This window comes from Oreochromis niloticus, linkage group LG23 (genome assembly GCF_001858045.2).
Source record: "Oreochromis niloticus isolate F11D_XX linkage group LG23, O_niloticus_UMD_NMBU, whole genome shotgun sequence".
In the NCBI taxonomy this organism is placed as follows: Eukaryota; Metazoa; Chordata; class Actinopteri; order Cichliformes; family Cichlidae; genus Oreochromis; species Oreochromis niloticus.
Window position 1 is genome coordinate 151993 of NC_031986.2, and position 21164 is coordinate 173156.

Here is a 21164-nt window from a genome sequence, read left to right on the forward strand (position 1 = left end):
CAGGATAATGCCTGTCTCCTGCTGTTCTAAATTTTGACTTATGCTGAGGCTAATATATTGTTAAGTAATGCAGCTGTTTCACTTAGGCTACTAGCAGTAGGGCTGGGTATCATCACTGATTTCTAGAATCAATTCGATTCTGATTCACAAGGTCCAGAATCGATTTGATCCACGATTTGATTCGATTCAATTCGATTTGATTCTGGGAAATTTTGACAGTCAGAAATATTATAATTCAGATCAGTACATTTACATATTTTTGTATCTATAAAAAGGAAGCTGACACACACAAGACTTTATCAAAGGTGTGAGGTCACAGCAGATGCCTTTGTGTCAAAGTAGCTGAAGATAAAACACAGAAAAACATGAAGGTGATTTTTCCTGGCCTGGGATTTTATAAAAAATATTCTGCAGTACATCAAAAACGAAAGAAAACCATTAATCAACATATGAACGTTACCTCTGATGTTCCAGCGGTTTTATTAGAAACGAAAAAAAACAAAACAGCGTCCGACAGCGCTGTAAACAACAGTAGACTTGTGCATAACAAGCAAGCGAATAATGCAGAAAACAGATTTTTAGACGGGAAACTGTTCTTGAAGTACAGAGAGAGAGAGAGAGAGAGAGAGAGAGAGAGAGCTGTGCATGATGTGTGATTTTATCGTGGTGGAAGCAAAACAGTAAATGTCAGAGGGAATTCATGACGATGTTTATGTGAAGCGTAGTTTGGATCTTCTTTTGCTGCTGGTTCGGTCAGTATTGTTTGGAGAGAGATAAAACTAACAGCTTTAGAATCGGCGCAAAAACGGCGTGAAAACAAAGCGCGGACCCGCCGACAGATCAGAATCAGCGAGCTGTCGGCTTTCAGCCCCGACCGTGTCCGTGCCGTCGGGTGACAAAGGCGACATCTCACTGATTCTGATCCGCGGGTCCGCGCTGTGTTTGTGCAGAATCCGTGTACCTGCTCTCATTTACTGTCTTAGCTGTTTGGTGGTTGTTGAAATTTTGTGAGGTTTCACCTGAGATTCTGGCATTTCGGGCAAAATAAATTTATATTAAAAAATCGATTCAGGAGTTTAATGAATCGATTTCACGTTATCCAAGCCAGAATCGATTTTAATCATAAATCGATTATAAAAACCCACCCCTAACTAGCAGGTTGCTGAGTAGACATCTGTGTAGTGGTTTGTTTGAAATCTACCACTTTTTCCTTCAGTTTCCTTGTCAAGAATTAACTGCCTGTTCAACTGAAACGCCTTCCTGTTCAACTGAAATGCTTTGGTTTTTCAGTAGTGTGTGTGAGAGGTAAAATTTCAGTAGTGTGTGTGAGAGCGTTTCAGTAGTGTGTGTGAGAACGTTTCAGTAGTGTGTGTGAGAGGTAAAATTTCAGTAGTGTGTGTGAGAGCGTTTCAGTAGTGTGTGTGAGAGGTAAAATTTCAGTAGTCTGTGTGAGAGCGTTTCAGTAGTGTGTGTGAGAGGTAAAATTTCAGTAGTGTGTGTGAGAGCGTTTTAGTAGTGTGTGTGAGAGCGTTTCAGTAGTGTGTGTGAGAGCGTTTCAGTAGTGTGTGTGAGAGTGTTTCAGTAGTGTGTGTGAGAGTGTTTCAGTAGTGTGTGCGAGAGTGTTTCAGTAGTGTGTGTGTGAGGTAAAATTTCAGTAGTGTGTGTGAGAGCGTTTCAGTAGTGTGTGCGAGAGTGTTTCAGTAGTGTGTGTGTGAGGTAAAATTTCAGTAGTGTGTGAGAGAGCGTTTCAGTAATAATGTCCCTTACGGCACCTCATACTTCAGTGTGCACATTAAACAAATGAGAAGGATGGACTTCATTAACACTGCTAAAAATTGTGATACTTCTAGGCTGGACTATTTTTCGTTTCCATCTGGTCACTTTAAAAGCTCCCTGAAAAGAGTACTAACTGGGACAGGATGGCAGACTAGATTTCCCTGATACTACCTTTTTCTTTATTTGCTCGCAATTAAATTTGGAATTAATCCTTCTCGCATTTAAAATCTTGAACTATCATACCCCCATCCTTAAAGACCTTTTAGTACCTTATTATCTTAACACAGTACTTTACTCTAACGCTGCAGGGTTAGATTGCAGGTTCTCAGAGTTTTCAGTATAATGGGAGGTAGAGCCTTCAGCTATCAGCCCCTCTACTATGAACCCAGCTCCCAGTCTGGAGATACTCTCTCTCTACTTTTAGGCTTAAAACTTTCCTTTCTGTTAAAGCTTATATTCAGGGCTTTATCAGGTAACTGAACTCATCCTGTAATGCTGCATTAGGAAGTGTCTGTTGGGGGGACTTCCCATGATGCACTGAGTGTTTCTTCTTCAGTTACCTCTTTTCACTCTATGTTGATTCACTACTGTATTAAATCATTTGCAATAATTAACCTTGGGCTCTTTCTCCTATAGTTTGTCTTTTATCCTTTGTTTCTCAGCTTTCATTAGTAGTGCAAATGTTCTTAAAGCTAAATGTCACAAATCATTGGTTTGTTTTATGTAGTTTGGTTATACTTACCATTGTGTGTTCCTTTGTGCAGGTCCTATATGTGAAACAGGTATGTGGGAAGGGCGGCCCCAGTACTTCCTGTTTATATAGGATATTATGTCATTGGTCATGTTAATTGGGTGTAACCAAATGAAGGGGTGTTTTTTTCTGTAAAATCGTTTATTTCCTTTAAAATAACCTCATGAGTGGGATTTTGTGAAGAGATTGACTTTTCAAACCGTTTAGCTGGGTGAATGAGTTTGTTAAGTGGAAGAATGATTTTATTCCTGTTTCTTTGTCTAGACTGTGTGTTATTTAGTCTACCCTGTTTTCTCAATGGTAGAGATTAATGAGTTTCAGCTGTGGGTGGAATTATGTATAAAGCAGGTGAGATTTTAACTGCCAGGGTCTTATGTTTTGTGAAACAACTGTTGAAAGGCGACGCCAGAAAACTAAAGGACACTTAAAAGAAACTTCAACAGTCTGCTGATGCTTTCTTCCTATCGCTTGCTGCTTACATTACACCCAAGGATAGTGATGGCCAAATGAAGCTTTCTGAAGCACTGAAACTTGTATTGAAAAACGGTTCATTACTGGAAGCTTTTCAACACAGTCCTCTCTGGTGACATCTGGTGGCCAAAAATATGAAGAGCAGCTTGAATCCACAAAATAAAACCAACTGCTTTATAATGATAGCCCACTCTACAGAGTGGAACTCTGTCTCATATTGGGCTGCTGTTGTGTTGCTTTGAACGTGTATTTTTTGGTGTTAAAAAATGTAGTTTATTTGTTTAATAAATAATTTTGACCAGTAAACTTTCCTTGTATGAACATGCACCATGGTCAGTGTTGGGAAGGTTACTTTTAAAATGTATTCCATTACAGAATACTGAATACATGCCCCAAAATGTATTCTGTAACGTATTCCGTTACGTTACTCAATGAGAGTAACGTATTCTGAATACTTTGGATTACTTAATATATTATCATGCTGTTTACAACTACGTGAATCTACTATTGCTGTGATTTATTACTGTTACTGAAGGTCCGCGGCTCCGAACAGTAGTAAAGGGACCTCTGGCTAATACAGTGGGTTCCGTGTCGGGCTGGTAGCCGAAAAATAGCTTTACTTTGTTGTCTGGGTCAACTTTGCTTGCCAGAGACAGAGAGAGGCGTTGAAAGACTGCTCCAACGGAACTTATTTTTTCCGGAGGAAAACACGAACACAGTGTACAGTTGAGTCTTAATAGCTTACTTACAAATGGGCTCGTCAGGCACTCTTCTTGGCTGCAGTGGTTATTATTATATTTACATGCTTCCAGCTCCCGTTTTTGCTCCGTGACAGCTCGGACTTTTCCTTTCTCTCCCTCCCTCGCTCACAGACACATAACGTGTATGGCAGTCCATTCTCCCTGCAGCACGGACTACACTGCCCATGAGGCTACATTCTTTAGGGCCATGCCTGTAGCATTCTGCCTTTTAGCTTAGCACAACAACAACAACAACAAAAAAGCGCTCTCTCACCCAGGAAACACGCAGAGAGAGAGCGTCACCCTGTAACCATGGCAACCGTAACGCTGCCGCCTGGAACAACAGAACATAGCTGTCAAACAAACCCAAATAATCCTGACCCGCGACAATATGAAACAGGAAAGTACCACCGTGTAATCCATTTATTTCAACAAAGTAACTGTATTCTGAATACCACCTTTTTAAACGGTAACTGTAACGGAATACAGTTACTCATATTTTGTATTCTAAATACGTAACGGCGGTACATGTATTCCGTTACTCCCCAACACTGACCATGGTGTGGTCTTTCTTTGCTTGTGACTTCTTGATGTTGGTAAATACAATAATTGAAAAATACAACGTTACATATAACATACATATAATAATGCACATTATGCAGTATGCTTCTGCTGTGAGGTCCTGCCTCCATGTACTTATGCATTTAATCTCTAGACGGGTATATTTATAAATAATATTATATTAGGGAAATTTTCCTATATATATTTTTGACCTGGGGGTAGAATTGATTGTGAAATGGAAAGGGAAATGCTCATGAACTTGCAAATTAAAAACATGATGCATTGAATCTGTTGCTTTTCGTGGAGATAATTTCTCCTGCCTTAAGGAAAATCCCTTCACATGGCACAGAAGAGGCTGGAGTGCAGAAAAACTGGTAGAGATGCAGTTATGGCTCCACAAACTATCAGCTAAAGAGAATAAATAAATTAAATTGCTGCACATTTTGTAGACTAACATTTTAAGATTATTTTTTAAAATAAAATATATCTTTTTATAACATTAAATGTTACGAGTCAAATGGAAGTTATTTAATGATATTTATATTATGAAAAGCAGATTTTTACATTTTAAGTTTTTCCCGTTTTCAGATAAAATAAAGACGCACAAAACAAAAGCAAACAGCCAGAACACAAAGCTGGAAAACCCACCCGATTGACCAGAATCAACTCAAAATACTCCCACACAACAGAACCAAATCTCTCAGTAGAATGATCAGTGGTTCGCTATCTGTCACCATCAAGACACTCCACAAATCCCGCAAATGATTCACTTCGTTCCATTTGAATCAGGTACCGAAGCAGTTACGTGCGTAATGAAGCTTCGGACGTCACTGGTCACGTGACTTTTGCCAAACGAAGCAAGCCTCGAGACAGTGCTTCTGAACCAGTGTGTTGTTTTTATCGACACACGCTCCGGAGCCTCAGCTTCAAGCGGGCCATCACTACCCAAGGACAAAAAGTGAAGAGCAAAAGAAAAATCTGAGTATTTGGCCTCTAGGATCCTTTTAACACAACACGTTTAGTGAGTGAAACCATCTGCTTACCAGCTCAGAGACCCACATAACATTCATAGTCCTTCACTGTTTCCCATGTTTAACAGTGATTACAAAACTCACTCTTTATCGCCCTCCCATCAGCTCATGCACCATCTCTAGACCTCTGTGCCCCTCCAGTGGAAAGAATCCGCACCTCTGAGCCCCTCCATTTAAGGAGCTCCAGGGGAAAAATGACTCATTTCTTCCTTTCTGGTCTTTCAACCTTTGCCACAACAGGCCTCAATTTATTCTTTATCTAAAATCTTCTTGTGGTCCCTTCTGACAAATCTTGGGCTTAATCACTTCCTTTTTCTAATCTTCACTCATTCACTCATTAGTGAAGATTCATCTTTCACTCCTTTCTACATCCTTTCAACATTCCATTCTCCTTTGCCTCTTTCACTTGCTCTCTTTCCCCCCCCTCACTGGTTTATTTTCAAAACCATTTCTCCCATTTCATCTTTGCTTTCATCTCCCTTGTGACACAATTTTAAGGAGCTAAAAATAAGAGGGATTAGAATTGTAATGCAATGCCTGATCAAGTGAGGATCTTGTTTATCACCACATATTTTCAAGCATTGAAATATTTGCATTGTTGCAGCAACTTTCCAAACGAGAATTCAATAAGATGAAAACGTACCTTATTTAAGGTCTCACGCATATCTTTTGGCATCTGATACACATACACACACTCACAAAAGAAATATTCTGAGAACCCACAGCAAAAGTGTAACCCTTTTGGAACGATGTTTTCCTCTGCTTCAGTGAGTTGTCTGTCAGAAAAATTTTTCACCCACTTGTCAACATCCTCGGTGTGAGTCTGGTATCCATCTGCTGGCCGCTGAGCACACACCCTGTAGTTATTTCTGATGCACCGATCACACTTCCTTCCTTTGCTTTCTCAGTAAATTCAGTTACACTTTGACCAATTAGACTAAGTTCCTCATCAGGTTCACCTCCATCCTTACAGCTTGCATTATCACTCCTTAAGTTTTGTTGGTTCTTTGTTCTTTGACTTTGAGCTCGGATTTATTGAAGTTTGTGTTGCATGCTTCTTCATCCTCACTGGGATGACACTTTTACAATTCTCTGGTCTTGCTTCCTAAAATTTCAGTAATTATTTGACCAGATTTGTTACTTCATCCACACTGAAAAAAATAATCAGTGGGATAAACATAAAAAAATTATTGTAAGCGGTTGCACGAAATTAAGTTATGTTTGGTTAACCTGAGTTTTTCATGTTATACCTGCACACATTTATCTGGTAACATGAACATGACTTTTTTATGTTGTTGTTACGTTTTTCATTCTGGTCAAATATTTATAGAAACCACTTGTTTATCAGACATGAACTTTTTGTGTTAATTGTATTGGACTACTATGTGTTATATTGACAAGATTATTTATGGTAAGCTTATTTTATTTTATAACAAATTTCTAACATATAATATATAATCTAATATATAATTGAGTGTTCAATAAATAAAACTAAATTAAGGCTGATCTTACTGTATGTACTGTACACTTTCTCTTCAATCAAAGAAAAAGGCAAAACATTTTTGAACAATGACCTGTATTTTTGAAAATACTACACAGTTGTAACAATGGACTTTCAATTCAGGCTTCCAAAATATACATGAGTCATATTTGTACAATGCATCTCTTGAAAAACATTCCACAACATTCCTCAAAGTTATCTGCTGTAACCTGGATTCAACACTGTGGGGCCTTATGACATCACGCTTATGTAAAAAATAGTTTTTTAAATGTAAGAGCCATAAGGTAATATGGCAAAAGGGGTGTAATTATTAAAATGACACAAAAAGGAGACTTAAAATAACATTATAATCCACAGGCACAAAACCAAGAGACCTAAACTGATTAGTATTGGCTTGCTTCTATCACTAAACATCACAATCACTAATACTAGACCATGCAATCTGTTTGTAGTGGTGCACCTTGGGAAAAAAAATTGCTAACTGGTGAAATTGGTGCAAGGCACCATTTCCATTGAGAAAAATGGACATTCAAAGTTTGAATTTTTTTTCAAAAGAGCCATGGCTTGAAAAGTGAACACTGAACACTGCAGTAATAAAGGCCCCAAGTTGAAAAGTGCCAGAAAAATAAGTTTCACTATGTACTGCAACTTTACCAGTGCTGGCTTAAAAGAAAGGATGGTACATATTCGAAGAGGTAAACATGTTGTTCCCACATCATAACTGGAAAACTGTTCAATCGTACAGTCTGGTCCTGAAAACCTGGGCCTTCTTTGAAAGGCTGTTCCTTTTGAGCTCCATAAACAGTTTCTATAATACCTCCAAGGTATACTTTTCCAGTGGGTAGGTGAGGTTCAAAGTGTACATTAGTCCAAACAGCATTGCAGCTGCTAGGGTATAGTTATCCAAATCCTGCCAGACTCTCTGGCCTTCAAGGACTATCCCGATGTCCTCAGGGCTGCCATTGGTATCTCTTGACTTTATGATGTAAATTCCCATGGTTGTTTCCTTATTAGATCGTTGGATAATGGCTTCATCTGCGGCATAGAAAATGCAGAAATCCAAAATTTAATTAAACAGAACACAGGTCAAAGAACATTATACCAAATCTTATTTTAATCTGTGTCACTATTCCAAAAAATGTTAACATTAACACATTAGGTGAACAAAAATGGATTCATTACAGCATGTGATTTGAGTCCTCAGAATGCTTAAAAAGGTAATGCATTTCTGAAGTGAAATCTCCATGCAAAGAAGCAGAATACTGTCAGAGCATAGAGAGGTGTTCAATTATGAACTCCACACATAGTTCTAATGCAGGTAAAAGAAAAAAAACCCCGCACCCATGGTAAATTGTGAAAATCCCAGGTGATTTTCAACATACTCCTGGCATAGAGTGACAAGCAGCATTTGGTTAAAATTATTATTTTCCCTAAAGTGTATACACAAATTTTTTTTTTTTTCTTACCTGGGCCGTGGGCTCCAGAATGTTCTGAAGTCTTCTTCCTCTTTGTCCTCCTCGCCTTTTGAAGACCTTTATTAGTTTGTCAGATAGCACATCTATCTGCGAGAGTAATCTGGACTGCAGTGGCATGGTGGTAATGCTATTAAACTCTGCATTTATCTAAAAAGAGAAGTTGTCAGATAAAAATGCTGTCAAAATCTCAGATCTCACAAGGTTACATCCACACAAAGTTGTTATTTTTGTCATATTACTATTTATTAGCTATGGGTCCCATGTTGCTGAGCAGTTCCATAGTTGCCCTTACTTCAATACCACCCAAAGCCTGTTTGCAACCACAGCAGTTGCCTCCTTCTGGCCATTTTGCAGTTCTGCCAAATGACCCAGAAACTACATCTATTAGTGTCATATACACATCAAGGTCTTTCATTAATACTTAGTTAAATTAATTAATTTGACCTTTCCAGAAAATTTACCTTACAGAATGTGAGATAACATATGCAAAGCTTCACTAGTAAATAAAATAATGTTATTAAAACCTTAACTGTAACACCTCTACGTAACAGCGCTAGAGAATTGTTCTGAAGCAACACCAATCTGCCCTTCAGCAGGGATAAGCACCATATATCGATACAGAAAAAATAAATTAAACATATTTATATTGTCATTTTTTCTTATCTCTTTAAGCCCTCCTCTCAGTCTCTCTATAAATCAGTTAAAATAATTTGTTGGGTTTTTGTTTGTCTTTAACATGTTATCAGTACATTACATTCACTGCCCCAGAACATGAAATAAAGCCCCAAGTCATGCACTTCCTCTCCTAATGAGTACTGCATAGGTGTCATGCCCTAAATAAACCGACTTTAGTGAAGACCCCCCACCCCCCCCTCCGAACACACACACACACACACACAGAGCCCACCCATGGCAAACTAGCTTGTTTAACTGTTTAACTAAAACATTTTAGGTACAACCAGTTAACTAAATGGACACAAGTTAGTTAGTCTGTATTCACTGAGAAAAAAACAAGCGAATGTGACTGGGCACACACTGAAAAAAAGCTAATGCACATAATATTGTCCCGCAGCTTAAGCTAGCATTATCGTTAGTTAACTTAAGGAATGACTTGTTTTTTCCATTATGTTGCTCAACGGCAATTCATGAGAAAAACTTCCCCATCTAATGGATGTTCTCTTCGTTTCCTCTCAAACATGTAGTTTTCAGTTTACCTCGACAAAGTAAAGCTCAGCACCAAAGGTAAACGAAGCGAAGACAAAAAATGGCGGACCGCCACAGTGAATTTTCCCTCGCAGAACACACCCTGGGGGGTGGAGTTTCAACAGAAAACATAACTATTTTCTGTTATTTTGATATGACTGGTTTTAAAAGACTGAACATCCTTCTAAAACAAGTGAAAGGCGTGAGACTTAATTATGTTTAGACCAAAAATATAAATTATTCATGTTGGATATATTTACTGTATTTTTACTAATTTAACAACCTCATCATTGCATTAGCTTTATGCTATAGCATTACGCTTACATTAGCTTGAAGCTCAAGGTCGTCATTTTATTTAATTTCTTTTTCTGGGCTTACAAACAGGACACACAACATTTAGATAACCGTTACACTGAATCTTGGGTCTGTGTTGAGTCTTCCAGCTGCTGACTACAGAAGCTAGATTGACCTTTTAGCATGTTTATAGCGGCTGTGGCTATGTGCTGGTAATGTTACCATGTGTGCGCAGTCACACTGGCAGCAGACATGTTTCAACAAACTAGTCATATCCCGGCCCTACATTAGCTTGTTTAATGGTTAAGACACTGCAGGTACCACCACTTACTACAGACACCAATGCAAGTTTGTAATAGTCTGTTAATTTAGACTGAAAGAATATATAAACAATATTAACTCACATTATATATGTTAATTACTAATTTGCTTATCGCATAATTTCGTTTACCATTAGCTAACTGGAGCCTAACATTGGCCTTTCCTGGTTTTCGATAAACAGCCCACATACCTGTAAAATAACAACACCCCAGTAAAAGTCCACATATATAAAGGGTCTACACTCTTTCTCACTGGTGTGTTAGCTTTAAAATCTTATTTACCTTCAAGTGTAAAACTCCAGATGGTAGTAGATTTTCCAAAGCGAGAGACAAAAATGGCGGACAATGCAGCCGATTTTTCCTTTCCAGGGGGCGGAGCTTGAGGATAAAACACGACTAACTTGTTTCTTTTCAACATGATTTATTCTAAAAGAATGAATATTCTTAAAGAATATGTGAAAATTAAAAGACAAAAATATGTTTAGATGTGAAATTTAAATTAGTCATGCTGGATATATGAAGTAATTCTATGCAAATTCAACAACCACCCTATTGCATTTTTTTCAGTGCAGGCTATCACTAGGATTAATTCATTCTTTAGCCACTGAATCAGCTGTAGCACCTTCACTATCCTCCGCCACAAAAAATGTTTTCCTTTCCATTTCTTCCCATCATATTCACCCCACCTCACTCATTAGTGGCAGCACCCGTGATACTGCTTGTCATTTTGGCCAGTGGTCACTTGCAGTTTAAACAAAAAGGCATGAGGCTGAAATAAAATTCATACATTTACTTGTGGTCAGTGACGTGACCGCCAACACTGAGGCTTCGAACCGCGTTTCAGACTCGATAGGCTATTTATTGTGATGCAGTGGACTGGAGCTTGTTTTAGTTGACATCACTGATTACGTCTGAATGACTTCACTGCTGTTTTAAAGAAAACAATAAGTAATGCACTCCCCCGCCATGGCCTGTATGCACGCTCACCATGCAGGACTCTGTTGCTGAAGAAAAAGCATGTTCTAAGTTTTAAGTTTGCTGATCAACATTTAGACAATGGGGCTGATTTTCAGCATACAACAATGCCACACATCATATAACTGAAGGAATGATGAATGGAAAAATGTATCGAGCAGTGATGAACTGGGAAAAATAATTGGCCCTGGCAATTTTGGGCCAGACAGCCCATCATGATTTTATTGCATATATTTTTAGTTCTTTTCTTTGTCTATCTTAGTTTTTCAGCTCCACACTTTCACCACTTCTTCCACACTAAACTCTGTTCTACATGTTGCATGAGCGCACAGTGAAGGTAGGGGAGAGGAGGGTTTCGTTAAGGATTTGATTGGGCATTACAGTATTGGTAATCAAAATGAACAAATGGACTGCTGTCACTGCTTGAAGGGTTGCTGTGCACCAGCCCTACAAATTGACCCATTGGCTCAAATGTGTGTTGGCCCACCAGATTACCAGTCAAGCTTTGGCACCAATAAGATAACTGATATAAAAAAAAATCTGCTTCCATTTGTAGCTCAGGTGGTAGTGCAGGTCACCTACTAACTGGAAGGTTTGTGGTTCAAACCCAGTTTACTCCATTCTGCATGCCAAATATGCTTGGGCAAGATACTAATCCCATGTTGCTCTCCATACTTTTTTTACTGCCGTTTTTTACAAAATTAGACTGACCCATCTGCACAGAATTTGATTACCAATCCAGCACTAGTTTGTGGTGAACTACAGCCACAAAGAAAAATAATATCTTCTTTTAACCTGACTGATCAGTCTGAGCCCTACCAACAGCTGTCAGCACTACTTCTATCTGAATGGTATACAATCTCATTTGAAAAAAAGTATCCTCCTACTAACCCAGAAAGGGATTTTTGTATGAGCAAATGTGTGTGTATGTAAAGAACTGAGCAGGAAGTGAGTTCTGCTGGGATCCTAGACTACCAGACTCATTACAGCATCCCTACAGACTCACAAACATGAAATCAGTTGCTCCACTCCACCAAACCCAAATCCTCCTTCTGCTCTGTAGAGCCTCACAAACTACATGCGACTTGGGGTTGGGTGAATTAACCTTTCACCCAACCCCAACTGATTGTGTGTGCATGAGTTAATATCCATCACTCCCCTACTTACTTACCACCAGAGATGGGCAGTAATGCATTATGTTAATCAGATTACTTTTTTCAAGTAACGAGTAAAGTCCTACTTTTTTACTATTACAAAAAAGTAATTAGATTACTGTTCCTTTCCCTTAAGCAGGCTGCGTTACTGCATTACTAAACTGTGATTTTGTTTGTGAGAGTGTCTCATGACAATGACATACGTGTGCAGATCAACAATGGATAATATATAGAGTGCGGGAGAGAGTGAGACCATGCAGCGTTTAACGCTTTGAAGTACTCACATTACTTTGAGTTTGATTCTGTAAAAAGTGACAAGAACAGCGTGGGAAGAAAACTTTTTTCCGCTGTGGCACCGGGCAAAACTCCACCAGCCCCACTCCTGCTAAACAGGTGAAAAAAGATTAAGGAGCGACAGGACTCAGTGCCGCTGAATCTTTGATTTTATTTATTTTTTGCTGTGTTTTACTTGCATCTATTGGAAAGAGCGAGTGTAAACACAATTTTTTTTTTATTTTATATGCAGAAAATAGGTTTAAATGTAAAACTAATTCATTCAAGTCAGAGACTGTTGCATATCATTTCATTTTGCTTGATGCAATGTGCAAAAAGTTAAAAGATTACATTTAAAAAACAAGTTTTAAAAAGAGACTTTTTCATTTGATTCAATTTTAGATGGTGGCAGCTGTCTTTGCTGCCATCTTCTGTCCATAAATGTTATTACCTGAGCCTCTAACTCAATTTTTCAGTCAGGGAAACTTACAGCTCACTAGGGTGACTCAAACTCACAGACTGATCTTTTCTTCTTCTTTTCTTTTAATCTCACTAAGCTAACTGAGACATATACTGATTCATCAGCAACACAACCTAATGTTGACTGGGGAAAAAAGTAGATACCCAGCAAAAAAGTAGGTATTATACTCATTTTTTTCTGTAGCAAAAATCGACCCAGAAGGACGCAGAGGCAGGGAGGAGGAGGCAGACTGAAGAAATGGTGGATGGACAAAATCAAGACATTAAGACCGTCAACGCATCACCTGAGGGCGCCTTGGACAGAACCAAATGGAGAAACCTTTGCCTAAGAGCGCACCCTCCACCATCGGGAACAACGCCAGGATGAAGACGAAGACTGTGTTTTGGCAAATCCTGCATTTTTAAGTGTATTTTTTCCTGTTTTGTTGCATTATTGATTATTATATCTGATTAAATTGAATTTTCTAACCTTCGCTTTTAAATCCCTGCTACTGCAGTAAATTACTATAGTATACTGCTAAAAATTTTGTTTGTGGTTCTCTTTGTAATGTGGTTACTCTACGTAGTGACTGAAAATGAACTTTCTCCAAAGGGTGGCTGGCCTCACCCTTATTGTTTGGTTGAAGATTTCAGTCATTTGAGAGGAGCTCAGAGTAGAGCCCCTACTCCTCCACATCAAAAGAAGCCCATTGAGGTGGTTCAGGCATGTGATTAGGATGCCTCCTGGCCACCTCCTAGGTGAGGTGTTCCGGGCATGTCCCACTGGAAGTAGGCCCCAGGGCAGACTGGTGAGATTATACCTATTGGCTGGGGCAGGAATGCCTCGGTGTTCCCCTGAATAAGTTGGAGGAGGTGGCTGGGGAGAGCGAGGCCTGGCCCACTCTGCTTAGGCTGCTGCCCTCGAGACCTAGCATGGAAGAAATTGGATGGATGGATGGTTCCTACTTTACACTTTAACTTAAATTTTTTGTAATTAAAAATCTATTAATATAGTATCCATCCATTTTCTTTTGCTTATCCAATTTAGGGACGTGGGTGGACAGACTAGAGCCCATCCCAGCCGTCATTATAATTTCCTTCAGGATTAACAATGTATTTCTGATTCTGATTCTGATTAGGCCAGAGGGGGGTACACCCTGGACATGTCAAGACTGTGGAAAGTGCGGCTGTTGTGGGAGCTGCAGCACCCCCATTGCAAAAGACAGACATCACAGAACCGCCATGCCATATCCTCCTGAGAACCGAGGAAAAAAAAGTATCTTTAAGTTTAACTTCTTTTGTGATTTGCGTGTCTACTGCAGAGGACATAAATGAATAGGCTGGGTCACAGGATGATATGCAATAAATACATAAATACATAGATGGTATTAAAACCATTTAAACACGAAGACTATTGTTATGTTTCGCAGAAAAATTATAAATAAAGTGAAAAGCAAAAAATATGTTTTCCCCCCTGAAAAGCATCATGGTTAAATAACATTGAAGGTTAGACACCAGTAGAAGCCAATGCATATCTCTCCTTTATTAAATGTGTGTGTGTGTGTGTTTATGATGTTATGAGTGTGCTCTTTTTATAGCACAACAGAAGCAGATTAAGGAGCTTCATATCCTTCACTCACTCACTCACTCACTCACACACACACACACACACACGCACACACACACACACACTAACCATCCGAGTATCACTGTCCAGCTTGGATTGAAAACACGGTTGTGGACAACCATGTTGCAAAACAGACTCACAAACCTTACTTTGATAAATGTCCTCACAGACATTTTGGACATAAGTGAGCATTTGCAGTTTATTGTATGTCTTGACTGTTCTCTTAAGTTATCTTGTAGTTGTACGACAGGCATTCATTTTATGGTCTGATAAATGTGCCCTGTGAGGTTTAATAATTGTTGTATCTGTATTAAAATATTATGTGTTAGCCAGTATATTTTTCTTAGCTGTGCAGATGGTCTTTTTTATATCAATTGTTCAACATTTTGTGATGTTAAACAACCATAAAATAAAAACAGAACAGAGTGGGAAAATTATATCGAATTGCTGTTTTCTGGATATATTCACAATATTTTATAGAATATTTAGGAAAGAAATCAAGTGGAAATTTCTAATTGTTTTCCATTCAGTGTGTTTTGGGGTCTTTTTTAGACCCCTGGATACAAGCATTTATAGCTCGGTATGTTAAACATCTACAGAGATGCCCAGAGCACGGAGACAGACTGTTGGATTTGGCCTCTGACAGACAGCCATAGTCATACACTGAAAAATAGATCGGGTGGTAAAATATAACACAGGGAGACAGAGGAAGGGGGCACACAAGAACAAGACAGAGAAAAAGAATCTGCTGATGGGGAGCAGAGGAGAAGATGTAAACTAAGTGGAAGGAAGACAGAGGACGTGGGAAAGCAAGTAAAAAAGAAAAACTGAAGGTTGGAAAAAGAGGAGTAAAAGAAAGTGAAAATAGAGAGAGAGAGAAGGTATGGCACTCTCCCAAACTAGGCTATCTGACACTGTGCAGCAGCCGTCCATCAGGCCAGCTGAATGCTATTTCCAGCTTGAGATGACCCACCAGCTGTACCATGGGAGAGTCAATGAGAGAGAGACATAGAAAGAGAAAGTCTGTGTATGTCAGAGAGAGTGGGGCTTTATTAATTTATTAAAACTTTATTTAAGAAGTCCCAAAAGGAAAAAAATATATATATTTACGCAAGCAGACAGGCTAAAGGAAAGCCAGTGCCCAAGGAAGCAAAAGAATAGAACTAGCTTGTGACTCTCACCACTTCATGGACCATGCCAGGCCACTCCCTTTTTACAAGATCATTAACTGAAAATAAAATCTCCACAGCCTCCAACGCAATGCAAGCCACACAGTGTCTGGGTCACAGTTCACATACAAAACAACCTCACCCAGAGCATTTTAGCCCTGTGCCATTTTACACCAGGAATTATTTAATGAATGAAGTGATATTAACACTACATGCAGCATTACATAAAATGACTGGGTGTTTGACAATCCCAGACTTGCTACATATGATTTCATTAATTGCTCATTTGCTCAATTTAAGTGCACTATATCAATTCCACCATATGTACATTCATGAATGTGTTTTAGAAAACAGATCTAGTTATTTATTAAAATTCCTAGAATATTTTATTATAATTAAAAGTCACTTGCAATCATGAAATGAGGTAACATAACTGACCCTATGGCAGACCGATGAAAGTATTGGAATATTATATATATATAGAGAGAGGACACATGCATATTTGGTGATCTTGTAACATATAGGCTCAACCTTGGATGATAAAATGAAAGAATGTCATGTAATGCACCAAAAACCTGTAGAAACTACCTCAAAAGGAGTACTTCAAGTCCAGAGTCATCTGTTGTTTTCATTATCAATACAAACAATTCAAACACTTTCTGTCTTTAAGAATTATCTGATTGTTTAGTTCTTATGTACAATACTTACAAAAAGTGTCAAAATGATCTGTAATGTGATACCAAAAATTTCAGTAATTTGGAAAATTTCAGGAGGTTGAATTATTTCTGTCACAGTCGATGGATTTTGTTTTGTGTTTTTTGGGTATTGTTATATTATAGTGACTTTTGTTTTCGGTTTTGTTAGTTTTTTGTTTTTGAGTTATTTCTAGTATATCTAGTTTTTAGTTATACAGTAGTTATATTTCAGCAGTGCTAATAGTGTTAAATTACCTCATTAGGGCCCGAGCACTGACAGTGCAAAGGCCCTATTGTATCTGTTGCATTTCTTATGATGGAACAGATACAATAGATACAATAATTTCCTTTTTGAGGGCTTCAACATTTTCAAAAACTCATGAAATTTTGCACGTGTCAGATCCAGTGAAAGTATTTTTTATGTAATTTATTGTTTTTGGACACGGACATTTCAAAATGACTCTAGAGCACTATGCAGGACATTTTTAAAAACTATGGACACATAGTTTGAGCTACATCCAGGAGACTTTTTATACACCTGTCATTGGGTCGCCATGACCTAAACACAACAGGAAGTCTGCCATTTAAACTTGAGAATGGCAATTTTTCCATTTCCATGCATTATGCCTTTGCAAACTCTTCTTAGGGATTTTATCAGATCATTCACATTTGGTCAGTCTAAACTACACACCTAGGCCATGATACATTGCAGAGCTTTTGAGTTTTTGTCTAAGGGCATGGTGGTGGCGCCACAGCAAATTTTGCTCATTCATCATAAAATTTGAATTTTATGAAACTTAGTGGGGACCGGTATTGTCATGTTATGAGGTGCGGCTTCAAGATTCAAGCAAGCTCAAATTTCTTTAGGAAAGCCTGAAGGAGTTGGTCTTAGGTTACTTTGAAAACATTCGTTAAAGGGCGTGACCCTGGCGGCATGGCAAATGGCCTATATTTGTATAGCGCTTTACTAGTCCCTAAGGACCCCAAAGCACTTTACACATCCAGTCACCCACTGGTGATGGCAAGCTACATTGTAGCCACAGCCACCCGGACCTCTGACCACCACTAGTAGGCAACAGGTGAAGTGTCTTGCCCAAGGACACAATGACCGAAGCTGTCCAAGCCAGGGCTCGAACCGGCAACCTTCCGATTACAAGGCGAACTCCTAACTCTTGAGCCACGATCGCCCCGGTAAATTTTGATGTTTCGCCATGAAGGATGAAATTGGTATAACTCCCAGAGAACTTGACCAATCTCTACCAAATGTCATGAAAAGAGTCCACCCTAAACAGACTGATATGCTATTTGTCAGCAATAATTAGCGTGCCATCGAATGGAAACAGGAAATATGCAGTAGGTTATAAACATAGTCCAATCTAGAGGAAATTTTAACTCCCGTTCTAAACGTGATGGTCAGATGGTATTCTCCATCGCAGCCTAGTGGGCATAGGAGGTGGTCAGCATGGCTTAACATACCAGGGCACGAGGGACCTCTCATCGCTGCTTGCAACTTTAATATGTATTTATGTTTCCATATTGACTTGGTTTTGATAACGTGCTCTATAGAGATTATCAAAACCAATTGACCATTAAGATGTTAAGTATAGAGAAAGTTAAATGTTTCTTTTTTAGAGTGCTGAAATTCCTAACGTGTCTTATAAATAAAGGTCAGCTTATATGCAAACCGTGAAGAGTTATACTGTTTTTTGTGAGTTTGAGGGAGTTTTGAACTATTTTAGGTGGAGTTTGCATAGTTTAATTTTTAAACAAAAAACTTGCCTTGCCGTTTAGCATGCATAAGGGGGTTTCATGTTAAACTGCTTCATGGAAAACGTAAGTTCTAGCAATTTTGGAGCACAATACAGTCAAGAAACAATGAACCACCATATCTCAGCTTCTGCTGCCTTGATTTAAGCAATTCTTTCGTTCATTTTCTGTCACAGTATCATCCACTTTAGTGACGTGCTGAAGCACCCAGTGAAGCTCACACCACTTTTATTTTGTAATGACTCTCACTAATAAGCACATGTGTGGCTAAAGATCCTGATTGTTCAAGCCCTGCGATTTACAGTGCAAGAGCACCATAGCAAAGACAAATCTGGCTTTTGTCTAATCTGTGACACTGTGACTAAATGACTTCACTCTGACATACAACAACAAGACAAGGGTCACAAACATGAACTGTTTTTAGATTTGATAATGGCTACAACAGGCCTCACCCTCCTCTATAGGAAGCAAACAGACTTATCGGAAAGGTAGTTATTATTTTCAGAAACAAAAATATTCGGAACATTTTTGCTGACAGGATTTATAAACACTATAAATTGTCAATGATGTCTAAACATCAATAAACGACTTCAAATATATATTTTGATCTCGCAAGTGTTTACAGAAAAAGTGGATTCACACATAGACATGGACGGATTTTCACATGGAACCATAGTAATGCGCTCAGCTCCTCTCAAACTGTGTATCAGTTATATACAAGAAACTGCATTCCTTTACACACACAAACACGCACACACACACACACACACACACACACACACACACACAGAGAGAGAGAGAGAGGGAAGGGACGTTGTGGTTTCCTACCAGATCGACACTTGATGATTTCTCCAAACTCGTCTTCCGCCGGCTCATCACAATAGTCCTCAGGGCGCACACCCTCCGCCATCGACAAAACGCACCAGTTGTAAAACGCTAATTAATGGGGACAAGTAAAGAAATGGACAGGTTAAAATCCACCAGGGGGCAGCGCGAATGACAAATTTCAGAGCAAACTGTCAAAGGTAGAGCTCACGATGTTGAACTGTGGTGAAGCAGTGGACAAAGTCAAGAGGAGCACTGATCAGTCTGTCACAGGGGCACAGAAGGAGAGGAGCAGGTGTGTAGAGGGGGCTGGGTGTTAGCGCATTCCCACCTCTAAATAGTAGGGTGTTGGGGGAATAGCCCATCACGGGCCCCTGTCCCGTTTGGCAGACGCCAAGCATAAAACTTGACACCCAATGAATCTATTGGTGGATTCGTTGGGTGTCGAGTTTCCACACAGAGTTAATGGTGAAGTGTCAAAAATATCAAAGTGAGTCACCCATGGACTCATCTTTCACCTGCAGGTGGTCAGATCTCATGATTCCAGCAATATAAACAAAAAATTATTAAAGCATCAGGATGAGTTCACTTTGATGTTCATGGATTTAGATGAGCACACTGGGCATCATACGTCGTACGATAAAGGTAAAAATGATGTGTATCCTTGACATCTGTAAGTTAAACTTGAGAAATAACTTCTTATGGAGAGTTGAGATAAGAGTTAGCTGTAGATGTGGTTGCTTCGTTTCTCCTCTTTTCTCTTCCTCAGTTTCTTCTCCTTCTTGCTCATATCCATTTTCCTTGTTACCATATGTTTAGCCTGTATTGTTCAGGTTGTGGTTTTTTTCTTCATGCATGCCCCTAGGTTTTTGTCTTAGATCCCTTGTGTTTTTGCTGTTTTTGTTTAATCATGATTCATCATTGGTTCTTCTGTTGAACTTGTTTTTTGTTAACATGCTCAAACTGCTTGCAGAATACTTTGTTGCAGTTTTCCTCATCCCATTAAAGCGGCTAGGTTACTAGTTTTAACCCTGTAAAACCTTGAAATAAAACCATTAAATAATTGCAAGAAAATTAGCATTTTTTGAGTGTCAAGGCTCGCTGTGTGGCAAACAGGAACTTGACCCAAAGCATAGGACTCAAAGACAAGCTATAAAATTCAAAAACAGCTTTAACTGCTGAAAACTTACAAAATAGCATAATATGAGGCAGGAGCAAATCTACATACAGGCATACAGGACAACAAGGTAACAGGAAACAGGTGGGAGGGGAAGTAGAATTAAACACAGTGTAAGGGTTTTCCTGTCTTATTTTGATAGTCTGTTGTTACTAGTGCTCTGAGACCAGGACTAATCTAAACTTAACAGTCTACAAGTTTTTATTTGTATCATAGATATATCTGGCAATTGTGTGCAATATATTGCTTAAAAATGTATTCTGCAATTTATTTAGGTTTTCTGAGGGGGAAAATCCCATTGAAAACATAAGGCACTCAACAAACTCTTTCAAAATGATTCCACTTGATATGTGTTTTGTTTGGATACATTTTCAATGTGAGCTATTATGAATTGATTTTTACTATACTATACTGTACTATACTATACTGTACTGTACTGATTTTACAATACTAGCTGGGAACCTAGGAGCTATGTTTACATTCTGTGTTGCATGGGGACATGTTTAGTTGTTGCGCTTCGGTTTCCTTTTTGTTTTTTTTGTTTTTTGCCTGTGCCATTTGGTTCTTTAGCCGTCAGAATTATTGTCTGAAGGCCAACAAGAATACCCAATGGATTTACTTTACCAAGTGGATCATCACGGCCTTGCTGTATTGATCCATTTGATCAACCTTTGTTGTTAATATTTATTTTATTTTCAGTTGTTACAAACGGGACAGACATGACTGGTGGATAGGAAAGGGAAAAAGAAAGATGAAGGAAAAGAAAAACAGAGGGGAAGTGGGACAGTGAGAAAGGGCACTTAAAAAGAGAAAGAGAGAGAAAAAAAGAACAAAAATTCCTGGATCACCTGTTGAGAGAAAAAGAAGAGAAAACAAGCAAATAAAGAGAGCAACATAATAAACACAACACCATCGCATTA

The 21164-nt window shown here is 38.7% G+C and overlaps 1 protein-coding gene across 1 annotated transcript in view; it reads right to left on the minus strand.

Annotated features, from left to right (window-relative positions):
* Nucleotides 1–19447, minus strand: part of LOC109200125 (utrophin) — a 154237-nt gene extending 134790 nt beyond the window's left edge. The window contains exons 1-2 of the mRNA XM_019355584.2: nucleotides 19279–19447; nucleotides 19071–19178 (exon numbers count right to left, since the gene is read on the minus strand). Coding sequence (XP_019211129.2) covers nucleotides 19071–19178; nucleotides 19279–19432 — 262 coding nt within the window. The 5' untranslated portion in view covers nucleotides 19433–19447. The remainder of the gene's footprint in view (nucleotides 1–19070; nucleotides 19179–19278) is intronic.
* Between the last annotated feature and the right edge of the window lie 1717 nt (nucleotides 19448–21164).